This window comes from Tursiops truncatus, chromosome 7 (assembly GCF_011762595.2).
Source record: "Tursiops truncatus isolate mTurTru1 chromosome 7, mTurTru1.mat.Y, whole genome shotgun sequence".
Taxonomy (NCBI): domain Eukaryota; kingdom Metazoa; phylum Chordata; class Mammalia; order Artiodactyla; family Delphinidae; genus Tursiops; species Tursiops truncatus.
In genome coordinates this window covers 26,142,465-26,158,649 of record NC_047040.1, presented here as the reverse complement: position 1 = coordinate 26,158,649, position 16,185 = coordinate 26,142,465, and the positions used below count along the sequence as shown (strand labels likewise).

The following is a 16,185-nucleotide window of genomic DNA, read 5'->3' as shown; positions in this document are numbered from 1 at the left end:
GCCACGGAGCGGCTAGGCCCGTGAGCCATGGCCGCTGAGCCTGCGCGTCCAGAGCCTGTGCTCCACAACAGGAGAGGCCACAACAGTGAGAGGCCTGTGTACCGCAAAAAAAAAAAAAAAAAAAAAAAAAAATACAGAATTGAAAAAGGTGAGAGGTGGACCAAATTAAATTTTGGAGAAAGGAATTTATCTTCTCTTTTGCAACTCCCTCTCCCAGAGCTAGGGAAGATAAACTGTATTCCTGTGTGCCCAGTCATGAAGCCTTTAGGTCTAGAACCTCCTGAAGTGTGGGGAAATGCATTATGTATTTTTTCAGAATCAAAATGTAAATAGTGTTTTTTTCCTCCACTTTCTATCCTAGGGTCCATTTACATCACACAAAATATGAGTCAACAGAGAGTTTTTTGCTCAGCATTATTTATTTGAATCGTGGACTCTGTTTCCCTTCCCTTTCGGGGTTAATTAGCCAAGAGAAGGTTTACCACTTTGGCGAAGAAAAATGTTATTAAATTGACCATTCTTGTGTTTCTTTTCCAGCGAGGAGCGGAAGTGCATGTAGTGCCCTGGAATCATGATTTCACCAAGATGGAGTATGATGGGCTTTTAATTGCCGGAGGACCTGGGAACCCAGCTCTTGCACAACCACTAATTCAGAATGTCAAAAAGGTGCAGTGAACCTGGGATAGTCTGTGTCTGTGTGTGAGGTGGAGAGAGTCTGCTCTGCATGGCCGAAAAAGCTGTAATATATTTTATTCATACAAGTAATTTTTTAGTACTCCTATTTGTGACCTCTGAGGCAGGGGAACCAACAAGGAGAGGGTTCAACAGGAAGAAGAACAAAGAACTTTAGACAAAGTGACTGGGATTGTGTCCTTGAGTGCAGAGAGCTGGAGTCCAATCTCCAAATGTGTTGTCTGTACAACTGGAAAATGACAACTTGGGACCTATAAGACCTTCAAGATTCCAGAGAAATATTAAATTAGATGTGGTTTAGTCTGGATGTTAAGTACATTCTATTGAACTTCAATGCTGCAAATTGTCAATCCCGTCCTTATTTATCGTCTAACTTTTTATTCAATTACTATTCTCTTTACCTTGTAAATTAAGAAAAAAAAAGAATGCTTCATTTTATTCCTTCAGAGATTGCATGTTTTGGAATCGTTCTTCTGGAGTAATAAAATTTTTCCCTGACTTAGATCTTGGAGAGCGATCGCAAGGAACCATTGTTTGGAATCAGTACAGGAAATTTAATAACAGGATTGGCGGCCGGTGCCCAAGCCTACAAAATGTCTATGGCCAACAGGTAAGGCAGTTATGCTTCTGTTTACATGTCAAACTGGCTCTGAAATACTGGTAGTAACTAAACCGAAAAGACTTAGAGAACTTACGTGCCATTTTCTTCAGAATAAATCGATAAGCACACTATTACACGGTTCACAGTTGTCTGACTACCTGATACCACTTTTATTGCATTTTGGAAAGGCAGCCTTCTCTAACGATAACTTTGCTGTAGTTTAAAGTTATTTTCCTTTCCTTGGCATACATTGAAGTTATAATACTCAATCAAATAACATTCCAAGGGAAATTGTTCTGATTTTAAGCTTGATTTCAGAGCACTGATAACATTGTAAAACTCTAGTGTGACTTAAGAACCAAGAAATCTTCAGTTCCTCTTGGTTTTACTTCCTTACCCCAAATGATGTTAATTTATTCAACATGGAACTTTCCTTCACAGTCCACCCTCCACATAAAGTATAATTCAGGTTGATTCAGGACTGAGTAGTTCTCTCTTTATTATCCCCCAAGAACTCTTCTTTGGCTTTAAAATTACTGTAGCTCCCTTAAAATAAGTGGCTTATATGTGTCTCTGTTAAGCTAGTGAGCAAATCTTAGCTTTTTGTTATGAGTGCAATTCCCCTTTTCTAAAACTGATTACAGAAGTTTAATAGAACTGATATTTAACACACAGCAAAGCTTCCTGAATTGAATTTTTTCCTAAAATTATTGGGCTTAACAATCTGTGACTTTTCTCATGCAGTAATTTTCACTAAGCAATTGAAACATTTGAATTTTAATAGGCTTTTCTTGCTCACTATTTTACAACTAATGCATTTATATTCTTTTCTTCACTTTTCCTTTTCCATATTCTTTTTCCCCTTTTCCCTCCAGAGGGCAGAATCAGCCTGTTTTGAATATCACGAACAGACAGGCTTTCATTACTGCTCAGAATCATGGCTATGCCCTGGACAGCACTCTTCCTGCTGGTTGGAAACCACTTTTTGTGAATGTCAATGATCAAACAAATGAGGTAAGTGCTCTCAGTAAACCCATTGAGTGTGTGATGAGAAGTGCAGGACTTTTAATACTCTGTTTTACAATTACCTTTCCCTTGTTTATGTGGGCTTTTCTGGGGTGTGTATGTGGAAGAATTCTTGTCACAGATTATTTCCCACAGCCCTCTGCTTTTTAAAAAGTCATTTCTCTCTGTCTTATTCTCTTATCGGTTGACTCATTAAGATCCACAATTTGAGTGGTTAGTCAATGGCTGTCTTACACATTCATTGCTAATGGGTGATTGGTGGAGGTCTGTTTGAGCCTAGTCTACGTGGGTCTCTGGGACTCACTTGCACTGACGTAGCCTTTGAGAAGACCCTTGGAGAAGTAATTTAGGAGTTGGAGAAAAGAAGAGGATTTGAGTTTATTCTGAACCAGAGCCTAGAGGGGCCTCAAAGGCTATAGACCAAATCAGTTGTTTTTAGTAAGGGAACGACACCAGTTGAATCTTTATTGGCCTATTTGTATTAGTACTGTTTGTTTTTAGAATGTTCTCAAACTTTTAACTTAGTTTTTAAAGTTTGGACTTTATTGTCCACTGAATCATACCTAGTCCTGGTTGACATTCTTTGCTACTGAAGGAATTTCTTCCCGTTTCTTTTTCCTTTAGGGGATTATGCATGAGAGCAAACCCTTCTTTGGTGTGCAGTTCCACCCAGAAGTCAGCCCAGGGCCAACAGACACTGAGGTATGTCAGAAAGATGAGGCCCATTATGTATTAAAATTGTTTAAATCAGAAATATATTTATGTGAAAAATTGAGAAACCAAAATAATCACCTGGGTGGTCTTAGTACAGAACATTCTTAAAAAGGGTGCTTTGGGGCTTCCCTGGTGGTGCAGTGGTTGAGAGTCCGTCTGCCGATGCAGGGGACGCACGTTCGTGCCCCGGTCCGGGAAGATCCCACATGCCGCGGAGCGGCTGGGCCCGTGAGCCATGGCCGCTGAGCATGCGCGTCCGGAGCCTGTGCTCTGCAATGGGAGAGGCCACAGCAGTGAGAGGCCTGCGTACTGCAAAAAAAAAAAAAAAAAAAAAGAGTGCTTTGATAATGCCTATATTGTAAGAAAATTTCCCCGTGAATATCATGGAGGAAATTTCTATCGTTTTAAACAGTTAAAGTGGGAAAGCGCTTAAGAAACTGATGCAATGTGATTTTTATTTAAACGAGTATCATTCTAATATATTTAGTTCTGAAATTTACAATTGTGGTACTATGCAAATGAATTCCCTCTTGCTATCTCATTCTCATAACTGAAATGAAATTTTAATCCCCCATCTGTGACTTCACAAAAATCCCTATGGCAACTGTTTGCGTAGCCACGAAGGGAAAATAAACAGCAGCAGGAGCAGGAAGGAGGTCAGGGGTGTCGGGGAGGGTATACACGCACATGCATACGAGTCAGATGGCTTAAGAGAACCATAAGGAATGCTTAGAGGAGTTTTGTTTTTAATTTAAATATTTTTACTTATTTTGTAAGCTTCTGGTGCAATGTTTAAGAACATCTTTCCAAACAAGAGCTTGTGGTGATACTCAGAAAAGTCTGGGAAGTCTGAAGTGACTCTTCCTCTCCTATACCCTAGGGCCTCCAGTAGTAATGCTGACAATTCTTCCTTATCAGCAGATGCTCTCAGAATAGACACCTGGGTAAAACAAAGAGGAGAATAAAAATTTTCCCATTGTAGACTCTACTTCCTCATCCCTGAGTTGCCTCTTCAGATATTTGTATTTTGTTCTTGTTTTAATATTATTAGGAAAGAATGGTTCTTAATAGCCAAAGTCACTACAACATTACCTACCCATGATGACACTCAAAAATAAAATTTAGTTTCATATATCTATTGCCTAATGCATGTTAATAGTTTTTTAACTTAAAATTTAAATTATTTGCCTATAGTAGGACTTCAGATTAGGAACACTGAAATTAAGATATGTGATATCCAGTATCACTTAGTTCTTTTTTTCTCCTGTCCTGCCAAATAGTTGCAAAATAAATATCTTTGTTGAAATTTGTCACCTCTAGTGCAACAGTGGAAGTAAATCATTGATAAAGTTTAAGAATAACCTTAGAGATATTTTAATACATAATACAATCTTTAGAGATATTTTTGACCTGATAGAAAATTTAAATATCCAGTTATTTCTAACTTTAGGGTGCATAAGTAATATAGCTTCATTTTTTTTGCATAGTTAGAATTTTATTTAGAAGAAGAAAATGATTCATAATTAAGGGGCTGAAAATGACATTCTCAGAAGGCATTATTTGAAATGTTCATTCTCTGCTGAAAACTTTTTTTTTACATCTTTACTAGATTATAATTGCTTTACAATGTTGTGTTAGTTTCTGCTGTACAACAAAGTGAATCAGTTATATGTATACCTATATTGAAAACTTTCTTTTAATAGGATTTGACATGAGCAGTTAGAAGTGTTTATTTGATCTAATTCTTATAGTAGTAAATATTTAGTTTTGCCAGCTTTGGCAAAACAAAAACAAAAACAAAAAAAAACAAAAAACAAATACTGCATAGCAATACTCATCCTAAAAAGTTATTTGTTACTTATCTAAAGTTCAACTTGAACTGGGTATATTGTATTTTATCTGAGAATTCTGTGAGTTTTGAAGCTTCTAACTAGTTGGCTATATTTTTTTTCTAGTACCTGTTTGATTCCTTTTTCTCACTGATAAAGAAGGAGAAAGGTACCACAATTACATCAGTTCTACCGAAGCCGGCCCTAGTAGCATCTCGAGTTGAGGTCAGTATATGTGGGCTTCCTTTTCGTTTATGTATTTTGGATTTTCTCTATTGTGTGATGACTTCTTTTTTAAGTGAATGATGTAAACCTTTTTGATGTCTATGAAAAATGATTGGTAATATTGCAATCACCCATCATTTTAGCATCTAATTATTTGGTCTGTTCTAGATGATTCATTGGATGTTCATTGGGATCTTCATGTTTTGATTTAAAAATCGTATCTTTTAAAGTTCACTTCTTCTAGAACATTTGTAATGAAAATAATTTAACAGAGAATAAGGTTTAATTTAGTTTCAAATTTGATATATTTTCCATTACTCAATAAACCACCGCCCTGTGTATGCTTGAGATACAGTTCAGGCTACAGAATCATTATAGATGATAGAAATTTTTGTTTCAACGAAAAACCCAAACGAACTTTTGGACAACCCAATACCTCTAAAGAGCAGATAGATAAGGATTAATATAGTGTAAGACTCGACTCCGTATTTGTTTGAATATGTATTTAATATGGAAAATTTCCTTCATAGTTAAGGCACACCCACACCCGCACCATTATTACATAAAATTTAGAAGGGTGTATGTATATTTTTAAGTATATACATACATATATATATATATAATCCTCTTTTTATGAACAAAAAGAATTGATTTATATGTTTACATGAAATGATAAATTGAGTTAGATGGTTTGTTTTAGATTTCTGTGACAGCCTTTTTTCCTGAGATGGAGAGATGGGAGGTAATCCAGCCACTCAATGTGGATTCTTGGTAGCTAAAGAAGCCACCCCACCATACAGTGTATTTCTCAAAATATCAACTCATGTTTTTCAGATGCTTTTCTTTTTTTAAATAGTGAGGGAAACGTGTAATTTGGGATTCTACATTGCATTGCACATAGCAGGCACTCCATAAATACAAAACAAGTTTCCCAAGTCCTTGTCTCTTGCAGTGACCTACAACATTTTTCTCCTCTGAAGGGCTTGGCAGTTGTGGTTAAAAAATAAGCAGAATTATTATTTGCTTGAAATCATATATACAATTTGTATGAATTTCAGTATGCTGCCAAAACATGATCTTTTCATTACTGTATTTTCTGTAAATATTTCCGGACTGAACTGCAAAGTAAAGGCAAAATGTTAATATGAAGGTGTCCCTGTGTCCCCTTGCCTCCTGTGTTTTCTCTTCGTTTGTTAGGAAGGGCTTGTTTGTATTTATGCCTATTCTTTGTCCAGTAGAAACCCATGGAACAGTAACACATTTAGTCAATTAAATTTTAAGGAGATTTTTATCTAAAAATTATATATATAAATTATATTTATTATATATACACATATAGATATACATTTCCATATATATTTATATAGTTATTTTTAGATATTTATATATGTTTAATTAAAATGTAGACCTCTTCCAAAAAGTTTTTACTTAAGTGAAAAAAACCATGACCTTTGGAAATTCCTTTTTGAAATTAGAGATGTTTAAATTGTTGGTCTTTTTACTCATATATTATGTATATTTCAAAACATTGTACTTTAAATCACCACATAAACACAGACAATATAGTTTATCTTTCCCATACTTAACAATGACTAATTTCCCCATCTTAATAATAAAAGCAATGCTATCTTCTTATTGCTTACAGGTTTCCAAAGTCCTTATCCTAGGATCCGGAGGTCTGTCCATTGGTCAGGCAGGTGAATTTGATTACTCGGGATCGCAAGCTGTAAAAGCCATGAAGGTGAGAGACTCTGATCTTTGCTGGAATTAATATACACTCCCTTTATGAGTCTAATTAGTATTTTATAATTTAGATTTATGACACTACCTCTTTTCAAAGTCACTATAATTAATTTCCTTCCACATCTTATATGAAAGGAAGTTTGATCACAGACAAGATTTTTAACCTAAATGTGCACACCTGCAAATTAAGAAGTTTGGATTGATCTCCAGAATTGTCTATGTTATCACCTATTTATATTGAAAACATAAATCTACACTTATAGATGTTACTCAATGAGGCAGTGAGCTTTTAAAACATATTTGTCTTTTGTGTGAAAGAGGGAATTTGGGTATCCCTGGTGCTCTAAAGTACTTCAAGTGTTCTACAGGATGCTTCAGGCATCTCTTTGGTTGAAAGGGGGAAGATCCAGCTGGAGGAACAAAGGAAACAATGCCTTTTGTTCAAGCTTTAGAAGTTATTGCAGGTCACCTAATTCCCCCATCTGTGACTTGGACTGGATGACTTACCAGCAAGGTATGGCTGGATTTTCCAGTGGAATAGAGGGTTTGATACCTAAGTTGGGAAGAATATCCTCCCTGTTTCTTCAGAGTCTCTCGAAATCTCCCCAACCTTTATCATAGTAAAATAAACCTTTAGAAAACTGACACTGTAAGTGTAAGATATTTCTATTGAAGAGCTAACTTGGCTTCTCTTTGGTGTCCTTATTTTCCACGACAGTCCCCATTTTGGTGCTAATCAAGCCATCCAAAGTCAATGTGAGTTCTCTGTGACCTTGCCACAGGCTTTGTGGAGTCAAGCCACTCTTACCAAGAGACCTGGCTAGGAGAGAGCAACATAGGGAAGGAAGCAGGAGACTAGGACAACCGACAAGAGAAACAGTTGGCCAAAATTTTCCTTTTTTTCTTTGCTTTATTGAGTATTCTATATACAGAGATTTTCACCTGACAGATGTCTGTTGAAAACAGACACAACCCCCCAATTACCTTACTCTTCTTCCCATTCGTTTTTATTTTTAATAGTCTTCTCCATACACGCATGGATGTCCACCCCATGCACACATGTTTTTTGTGTACATTTTCAAAGTGTGCTTTATTTCATTGTATTAAGATTCAGTTTTTCTTTAGATAGATAATTAGTGGGTATCCAATGGTTCAGATCGGTTAGAACACAGTCTAAGTGTGTTAAGGGTTTAGAACACATTTAAGTGGCATGCAATTTTTTATCCTATTTGGTAGTTTTATAAAGAATTAATATTTCCATAGGTTGTATTTTTTATATGCATTACATCCAAAAGGTGAAGTTATTGATTTGAACTGAAGAATAGGAATTATTAGATATAGTATTGAGATTAAGAGGTTAATAAAGGTGAATTTATGAACTGAGTATTTTTTAAAACTTAGATTATGCATAAATTATAGCTGGAATTATATTAGAAAAAAATTATGTAACATTTATTAAAATGGTTTGAATAGACACTCATCACATGAATTTATGGGACCTTTTCCTATGTAATTTGATTTATAAAAATAGCTATATTCATTGTACAGCACATGCAGGAAAATATTTAACAAATATACCTATCCATTGGTACTTTTCTCTAGTAGTGAGACAGTCTATAACTTCTGTTTATGATGTGCTCTCCGTTTGGACTCAATTATTTAAATTCTAACCCATATTTTAAATGCATTTGCTTATCTATATGTATCTATTCAATATTTTGTTAACAGTACTCTTTAAAATGTTCCTTACAATCTTAGAGAGGGCTCATATTGAGGAAAGGGTGTAGAACTTGAGTCATAAGACTTGGATTAGAGCCCTAATTTTGTCATTTATCAGCTGTATGATCTTTGGAAGGTCACTTAACCTTATTGAATCTCAGTTTCTTCATCTGTAAGGTGAAAATTTCTTTTATAGTCTTGCTATAAAAATCAAATAAATTAACAAAAAAGTACACTACAAGTTTTAAGGCACTATTTGAATTTAAAGTAGTATGAAATATATTTAATTTTTCATTTGGATTCACCACACCCCCAAGGATATGTAGGGCTTTCAATGATGATTTCTATACTTTCATATGAATATTTTGTTGAGTTTTTAGAAGACTTCAAAATTGACATGCTAATAGGTAAAAAAATAAGAACCATCTGGCCAGATTTCATAATAATTATTTTACTAAATGTCACCCTCATCCTGGTCTATAAAGCTATTATCCTTAGTAGCCTACATGAAGAATTATTTTAGGGGTCTCTCCAGATGTCAGGAATGAGATAGGGCTATGAATATCTTCACACACACACAAATTTTTATTTTTTATTTTTTGCCATATGGTCATTTTCTTTTTATATAATATGTATAAACAGTTGTATAATGGTCTTTGTCAAAGCGCTACAGCAGGCATGAAAATCTAAAGAAAATGGAAACCAGCAGAAGGCTCTCAGTGCTCCCAGCTAGAAGGGAAACACATTATCTTGCATTTAAAACGTATGCTCAATGCTGTTCTTCAATAAACGTTAGAAAAGGAAGCAGCTTTGATGCTGCCTTTTTTCCATTTTATGTTTTACTCATTCAAAAAAATTTGGAATATTTTATTCTTTTAAGGTCGACTGAGCTGTAAAATTGAGTAGTATTTGTGGACCTCCAGTCAAATTCTATAGAAAACATCTCCAGCTTTCCTTGATACCTACAGTGACAAGGAATTCAGGGTGATCCTCATGAGGTAGCCAGCTCTTTTTGGATAGTTTTATTTTCAAGCAGTTTTCTTCCTTCCTTTTACCAAATGTTTGTCATCCTTTAACTTCCATTCACACTGGTCCCATTACTGATCTCTAGAGCCCACAGAATAACTTTTTGTTACCTGTTAATACCCTTCATTTGAATATGATTTTTCTCTTTAGACCATATATTAAGATTCTAGATCTTTTTCTTTATTTCAGGAAGAAAATGTCAAAACTGTCCTGATGAACCCAAACATTGCATCGGTGCAAACCAATGAAGTGGGCTTAAAGCAAGCAGATACTGTCTACTTCCTCCCCATCACCCCTCAGTTTGTCACAGAGGTTATCAAGGCAGAACGGCCAGATGGATTAATTCTAGGCATGGGTGGACAGACAGCTCTGAACTGTGGTGAGTTCTTTTAAGTTTAATTGCAGAGTTTTGGTTCACACACTTATATACAATATTTTTTTGTTTGAATTTATTTAGCAGTTGTGCTCTGTGTGTTCATAAAAGTTTTCCACTGTGTGAGGAAGCTTAGTAAACAGCCACCTGAAAATGTCACATGATGAACATTACCAGTTTATTTCACAGAACAGCTGGGGGACAAAAAGAAACCTTTTGCTTTAATGCTGCATGGTGACTGAGTAGGTTTTTTGAGTCCCCCTCCTCCGTCCCAGGATACTGCTTTTCTCTGTTACCAGTGAAACTCTGAGAACTATTATGAGTGAAAAAGGGGAATTAACATTGATTAAGTGCTCTGTGCTCTTAGGTATCAGCCCTGTGGCATTTGACTTTCACATATATTTTCATGTTTACATAGATCAGTCTCTCTACCATCCCTTCATGCATCTGCTGAGTCCAATGCTCTGTCCTATTTAAAATATTTCAAACCTTCAGAATTAGATCATGAATGAGAATCTCACTGGCTAGTTTGGGTAAGCAGTTGGTGATATAATTTGTATGTCAACTATAAAAAACAGCCAAAGTTAGAAGTTAAGTTAGTGGGAACACAAACGATTTTGTTAATTTTTAACCTAGATAGATACCCACATCACTGAGATTATTTACACAAGAGAAGCTCATTATAGGAATAGACCTTCCTTAGAAGGAAATGAAATATACTAAAATCTTAAGGCTCACTGTAATTCTATGATTTTGATTAATGAGAATAATAAAAATCATTTGGAGAAGGTGATAATATACATAATAGTAGCACCAGCAAGATGTTTTGCTAAAACGTCTTCAGAATTTTTCTTGCAAAAATTTTTTTACTCTAAGTGCAATTCTGTTGTGGACTCTGGTGGCTTTTTGGAGTTAAGATTTTTTTTTAAAAAAAGTTGTATTCAGATGTCTATTATAGAAAACATAAGAGTTTGATATGTTAAAAATTGATTTATTTTGTTTTTCTGTAGGAGTGGAACTATTTAAGAGAGGTGTGCTCAAGGAATATGGCGTGAAAGTCCTGGGAACCTCAGTTGAATCCATTATGGCCACAGAAGATAGACAGCTGTTCTCAGACAAACTAAATGAGATTAATGAAAAGATTGCTCCAAGCTTTGCAGTGGAATCGGTAAGAAATCTTTGTTCTGGAGAAACAGGACCATTATGTGTCTTGTGTTGTAGAGAGAATGATTTGTCATGCCTAAAAATAATAAAGTATTATATTTGTATATGTTATCTTCCAGAAATGTGTTATTACTTCAGAGACACTGTGTATTATTTGTGGCATTCAATGCTAAAACATTAGGGACAGGTATTAATAGTTTATTTTTATGAAAAGGGAAGCATAATCTCAAAGGTGATGTGGTTTATCAATGGTTGATGTGACCTGAGTATCAAATCTCCTGAATCAAAACAAAGAACCATACCAACTTGCAATGCCAAAGTAATTTTTACCTTCTTCCTGGGATCAGTCACACATTTTGTAAGTGCGAATGTCCTGCAAATGGGAAATGGTTGAATTTAAAATTTCTTTTAGGGACTTCCCTGGTGGTCCAGTGGTTGTCTCTGTGTTTCCGCTGCAGGGGGCACAGATTTGATCCCTGGGTGGGGAAATACGATCCTGCATGCGTGCAGCATGGCCAAAAAATAAACGAACAAATTTTTTTTTTGTTAGAATGGAATAAACATTTTACAATAAAATTATCTAGAAAAAAAAAGCCATTGGATCTAATCAGTAATATTTATGACTGAGAAACCTGTGGCTTAGATGGTTAAAGAGGACAGATTGTTTTGCATTTCTCTTAATCATTTTCCATCGTATCCTGTGCCTATTGATGGGCTATTACCAGGTGCCAGGAAAAGATCAGCTTCCTGTACATCTCTTTTTGTCCCTGACTTTATTCCTGATTTCAGTCAGTGAAATGGGGGTACTGGAGACAGTTTCTGATGCAACTTCCTCAGTGTAGAAATAGGCAAATCCTCTGGGATAAGGCAAGTACTGCTGGGACAACTAAAAATGGGCTATGTATGTTTTCAGAAAAGCGTGCTATCAAGTATATAGCATGTTGCAAAGCTGTCAATCAGGAACAATCCCAGGATAGCTCTGCTGAACACGTGGAAAGCTCCTGCCATATATTTATTCTTTCATTGCCAGATTTAATTATGTCCTTGCTTCCTTAGGATGAGAAACAGGCATATGGGAAAGGTATAATTACATTCCCATTGGTAGTGTAATAATATTCCATGACAGAAAAATATAGCCAACATATGCTGTATTCTGTAAGTTAAAAAAAAAAAAAATCCCAAGCTTCCGAGACTACTCTCTGACTGAACTTGAAAAATGAAAAATCTCTTTCTATATAATATTCCAAATGGCTTATTGCAGTAATATCAAGTTAGATTCTGTAGTAGAAAACCTTGCTTTGTTAAGAGATGAAGACTTTTAAACTGAACTTAAAAATTCAATATAGCGCTCATTCTCAAATTAATGGCAACTATCTCACGTCTGGCCATTGTTTTATTTTTTATACTGCAAAATAAAATTTACCCCAAAGATGTTAAAAAAATGCCTTCACTGTATATTAAAAAATTCTAAAATTTAACTTAAAATTTATAAAATAACACTTGTTTTTCAGAAGGAGATGAGGGAATAATAGAACATTTTCATAGTCATTTTTTCCAAATAAACTGATTTACCTGAATTACCAGACTCTCTTGGTTGGTCTTTTCTACTGTCAGCTTTTAAAACTTTGAGTCCTTGTTCTTGTTGACAGATTGAGGATGCACTGAAGGCGGCAGACACCATTGGCTACCCGGTGATGATCCGTTCTGCCTATGCCCTGGGTGGGTTAGGCTCAGGCATCTGTCCTAATAAGGAGACCTTACTGGACCTCAGCACAAAGGTATGTATTTTTGCAGACCAAATTCTGACCAGCCAAGAAAACTCCCTGATATAGTCTTTCAATTAGAGAAAGTTATGTAGATAAGAAATAACCTTTTCTCTGTTTATAAATCACTGCCACATCTCTAAATTGTTGTCCAAGAGGTGACACTTTTGAAAGGGAAATACAGTGCAATTACTTACGCTGGAACATAGCATTAACCCAAAGTCCGTCTTTACTGTACTGTCTATTGATTTCATTGATAGACAGTCAATCCAGTTCCATCTCCCTCTGCTACAAAATCTGCTCCAAAACACCCATCATGCTAAAATATATTTTAGTGGTTTAAAAAAAAAAACAATATAATGTCACATTTTGCCATTATCTTTTGAAACAGTAAGACATGGATGACATCTGGTAAGGGAAATAAAACACATTGAGTAGTTTACCTTTACCTCAAATTCAGGTGTTTAACATATATACAATATAAACCTCTTAGTACTATGAATGAGTGATTACTCTGCCAACTGCCACACACATATATAAGCAAAAGTGAACGCTGAGTGCTTACCATTTACATAAAAATCACTTTATTTCTGAATATTCCTTTTAAGTATTAAAGGGAAGATCTTGAAAATTAAGATATGCTCCAAAAAATAAATTAGAAATTAACACAGAAGTCATGCTTCATGAAATCAGCGACTTTTGCCCACACTCTATTCCCATAGAATACAGCAGTGCCTTGCAATACTGGGGCTCAGTAAGTGCTAGTTGAATGAATGAATATGTGTGTGGGCAAAGAGACTTATGTAACTTTCCATGTAGCAGTTATGGATGTGAAGCTGACAGAATTATTGTGATGGCTATTTTTAGGGGTGCTGAGTAAATATCAAGCAGAGTTTATACCCTTATCATTATTTACGTTTTAGAGTGAAAAAGAATGAGCCCTTGAATTATTGACGCAAGATTTTGAGAACAAACAGATAAAATTAAATGTATTTTAATAACTGCAATGACAAACGTACATGTCTACAAATTGGATTGAGTTTTTCTAAAGTTGCCAAAAAAAAACTCCAAAAGGGAAACATATCTAATATAAATGTTCCCTATTTCCATCTGGACTTCTGAATCATGTATTTAAAGAAAAGACATGTTTGTGGAGGTATACATTTTTTTCCTCTAGCATATTAGATGTTCCCAATCTTTTTATTTAAAAAATTTTTTTAATTTTTTTAACATCTTTATTGGAGTATAATTGCTTTACAATGGTGTGTTAGTTTCTGCTTTATAACAAACTGAATCAGCTATACATATACATGTATCCCCATATCTCCTCCCTCTTGCATCTCCCTCCCACCCTCCCTATCCCACCCCTCTAGGTGGTCACAAAGCACCAAGCTGATCTCCCTGTGCTATGTGGCTGCTTCCCAATAGCTATCTATTTTACATTTGGTAGTGTATATATGTCAATGCCACTCTCTCACTTCGTCCCAGCTTACCCTTACCCCTCCCTGTGTCCTCAAAGCCATTCTCTATGTCTGCATCTTTATTACTATCCTGCCCCTAGGTTTTTCAGAAACTATTTTTTTTTTAGATTCCATATATATGTGTTACCATATGGTATTTGTTTTTCTCTTTCTGACTTACTTCACTCTGTATGACAGATTCTATGTCCATCCACCTCACTACAAATAACTCAATTTCGTTTCTTTTTATGGCTGAGTAATATTCCATTGTATATATGTGCCACGTCTTCTTCATCCATTCATCCAATGATGGACACTTAGGTTGCTTCCGTCTCCTGGCTATTGTAAATAGAGCTGCAATGAACATTTTGGTACGTGACTCTTTTTGAATTATGGTTTTCTCAGGGTATATGCCCAGTAGTGGGATTGCTGGGTCATATGGTAGTTCTATTTGTAGTTTTTTAAGGAACCTCCATACTGTTCTCCATAGTGGCTGTACCAATTCACATTCCCACCAGCAGTGCAAGAGTGTTCCCTTTTCTCCACACCCTCTCCAGCATTTATTCTTTCTAGACTTTTTGATGATGGCCATTCTTATGGTGTGAGATGATATCTCATTGTAGTTTTGATTTGCATTTCTCTAATGATTAATGATGTTGAGCATTCTTTCATGTGTTTGTTGGCAATCTATATATTCTTTGGAGAAATGTCTATTTAGGTCTTCTGCCCATTTTCGGATTGGGTTGTTTTTTTCTTTGTTATTGAGCTGCATGAGCTGCTTGTAAATTTTGGAGATTAATCCTGTCAGTTGCTTCATTTGCAAATATTTTCTCCCATTCTGAGGGTTGTCTTTTTGTCTTGTTTATGGTTTCCATTGCTGTGCAAAAGCTTTTAAGTTTCATTAGGTCCCATTTTTGTTTTTATTTCCATTTCTGTAGGAGGTGGGTCAAAAAGGATCTTGCTGTGAGTTATGTCATAGAGTGTTCTGCCTATGTTTTCCTCTAAGAGTTTATAGTATCTGGCTTTACATTTAGGTCTTTAATCCATTTTGAGTTTATTTTTGTGTATGGTGTTAGGGAGTGTTCTAATTTCATTCTTTCACATGTAGCTCTCCAGTTTTCCCAGCACCACTTATTGAAAAGGCTGTCTTTTCTCCATTCTATATTCTTGCCTCCTTTATCAAAAATAAGGGGACCATATGTGCATGGGTTTATCTCTGGGCTTTCTATCCTGTTTCATTCATCTCTTTCTGTTTTTGTGCCAGTACCATACTGTCTTAATTACTGTAGCTTTGTAGTGTAGTGTGAAGTCAGGCAGCCTGATTCCTCCAGGTCCGTTTTTCTTTCTCAAAATTGCATTGGCTATTCGGGATCTTTTGTGTTTCAATACAAATTGTGAAATTTTTTGTTCTAATTCTGTGAAAAATGCCATTGATAATTTGATAGGAATTGCACTGAATCTGTAGATTGCTTTGTGTAGTAGAGTCATTTTCACAATGTTGATTCTTCCAATCCAAGAACAGGGTATGTCTCTCCATCTGTTTGTATCATCTTTAATTTCTTTCATCAGTGTCTTATAGTTTTCTGCATACAGGTCTTTTGTCTCCTTAGGTAGATTTATTCCTAGGTATTTTATTCTTCTTGTTGCAATGGTAAATGGGAGTGTTTCCTTAATTTCTCTTTCAGATTATTCATCATTAGTGTATAGGAATGCAAGAGGTTTCTGTGCATTAATTTTGTCTCTTTCTACTTTACCAAATTCATTGATTAGCTCTAGTAGTTTTCTGGTAGAGTCTTTAGGATTCTCTGTGTATAGTGTCATGTCATCTGCAAACAGTGACAGCTTTACT

At 35.4% G+C, this 16,185-nt stretch overlaps 1 protein-coding gene across 1 annotated transcript in view; it reads left to right on the top strand.

Annotated features, from left to right (window-relative positions):
- Positions 1–16,185, top strand: part of CPS1 (carbamoyl-phosphate synthase 1) — a 215,052-nt gene that overhangs the window by 115,384 nt on the left and 83,483 nt on the right. The window contains exons 10-18 of the mRNA XM_019938868.3: positions 538–666; positions 1,197–1,303; positions 2,170–2,308; positions 2,945–3,022; positions 4,990–5,088; positions 6,734–6,829; positions 9,766–9,955; positions 10,960–11,117; positions 12,763–12,891. Coding sequence (XP_019794427.3) covers positions 538–666; positions 1,197–1,303; positions 2,170–2,308; positions 2,945–3,022; positions 4,990–5,088; positions 6,734–6,829; positions 9,766–9,955; positions 10,960–11,117; positions 12,763–12,891 — 1,125 coding nt within the window. The remainder of the gene's footprint in view (positions 1–537; positions 667–1,196; positions 1,304–2,169; positions 2,309–2,944; positions 3,023–4,989; positions 5,089–6,733; positions 6,830–9,765; positions 9,956–10,959; positions 11,118–12,762; positions 12,892–16,185) is intronic.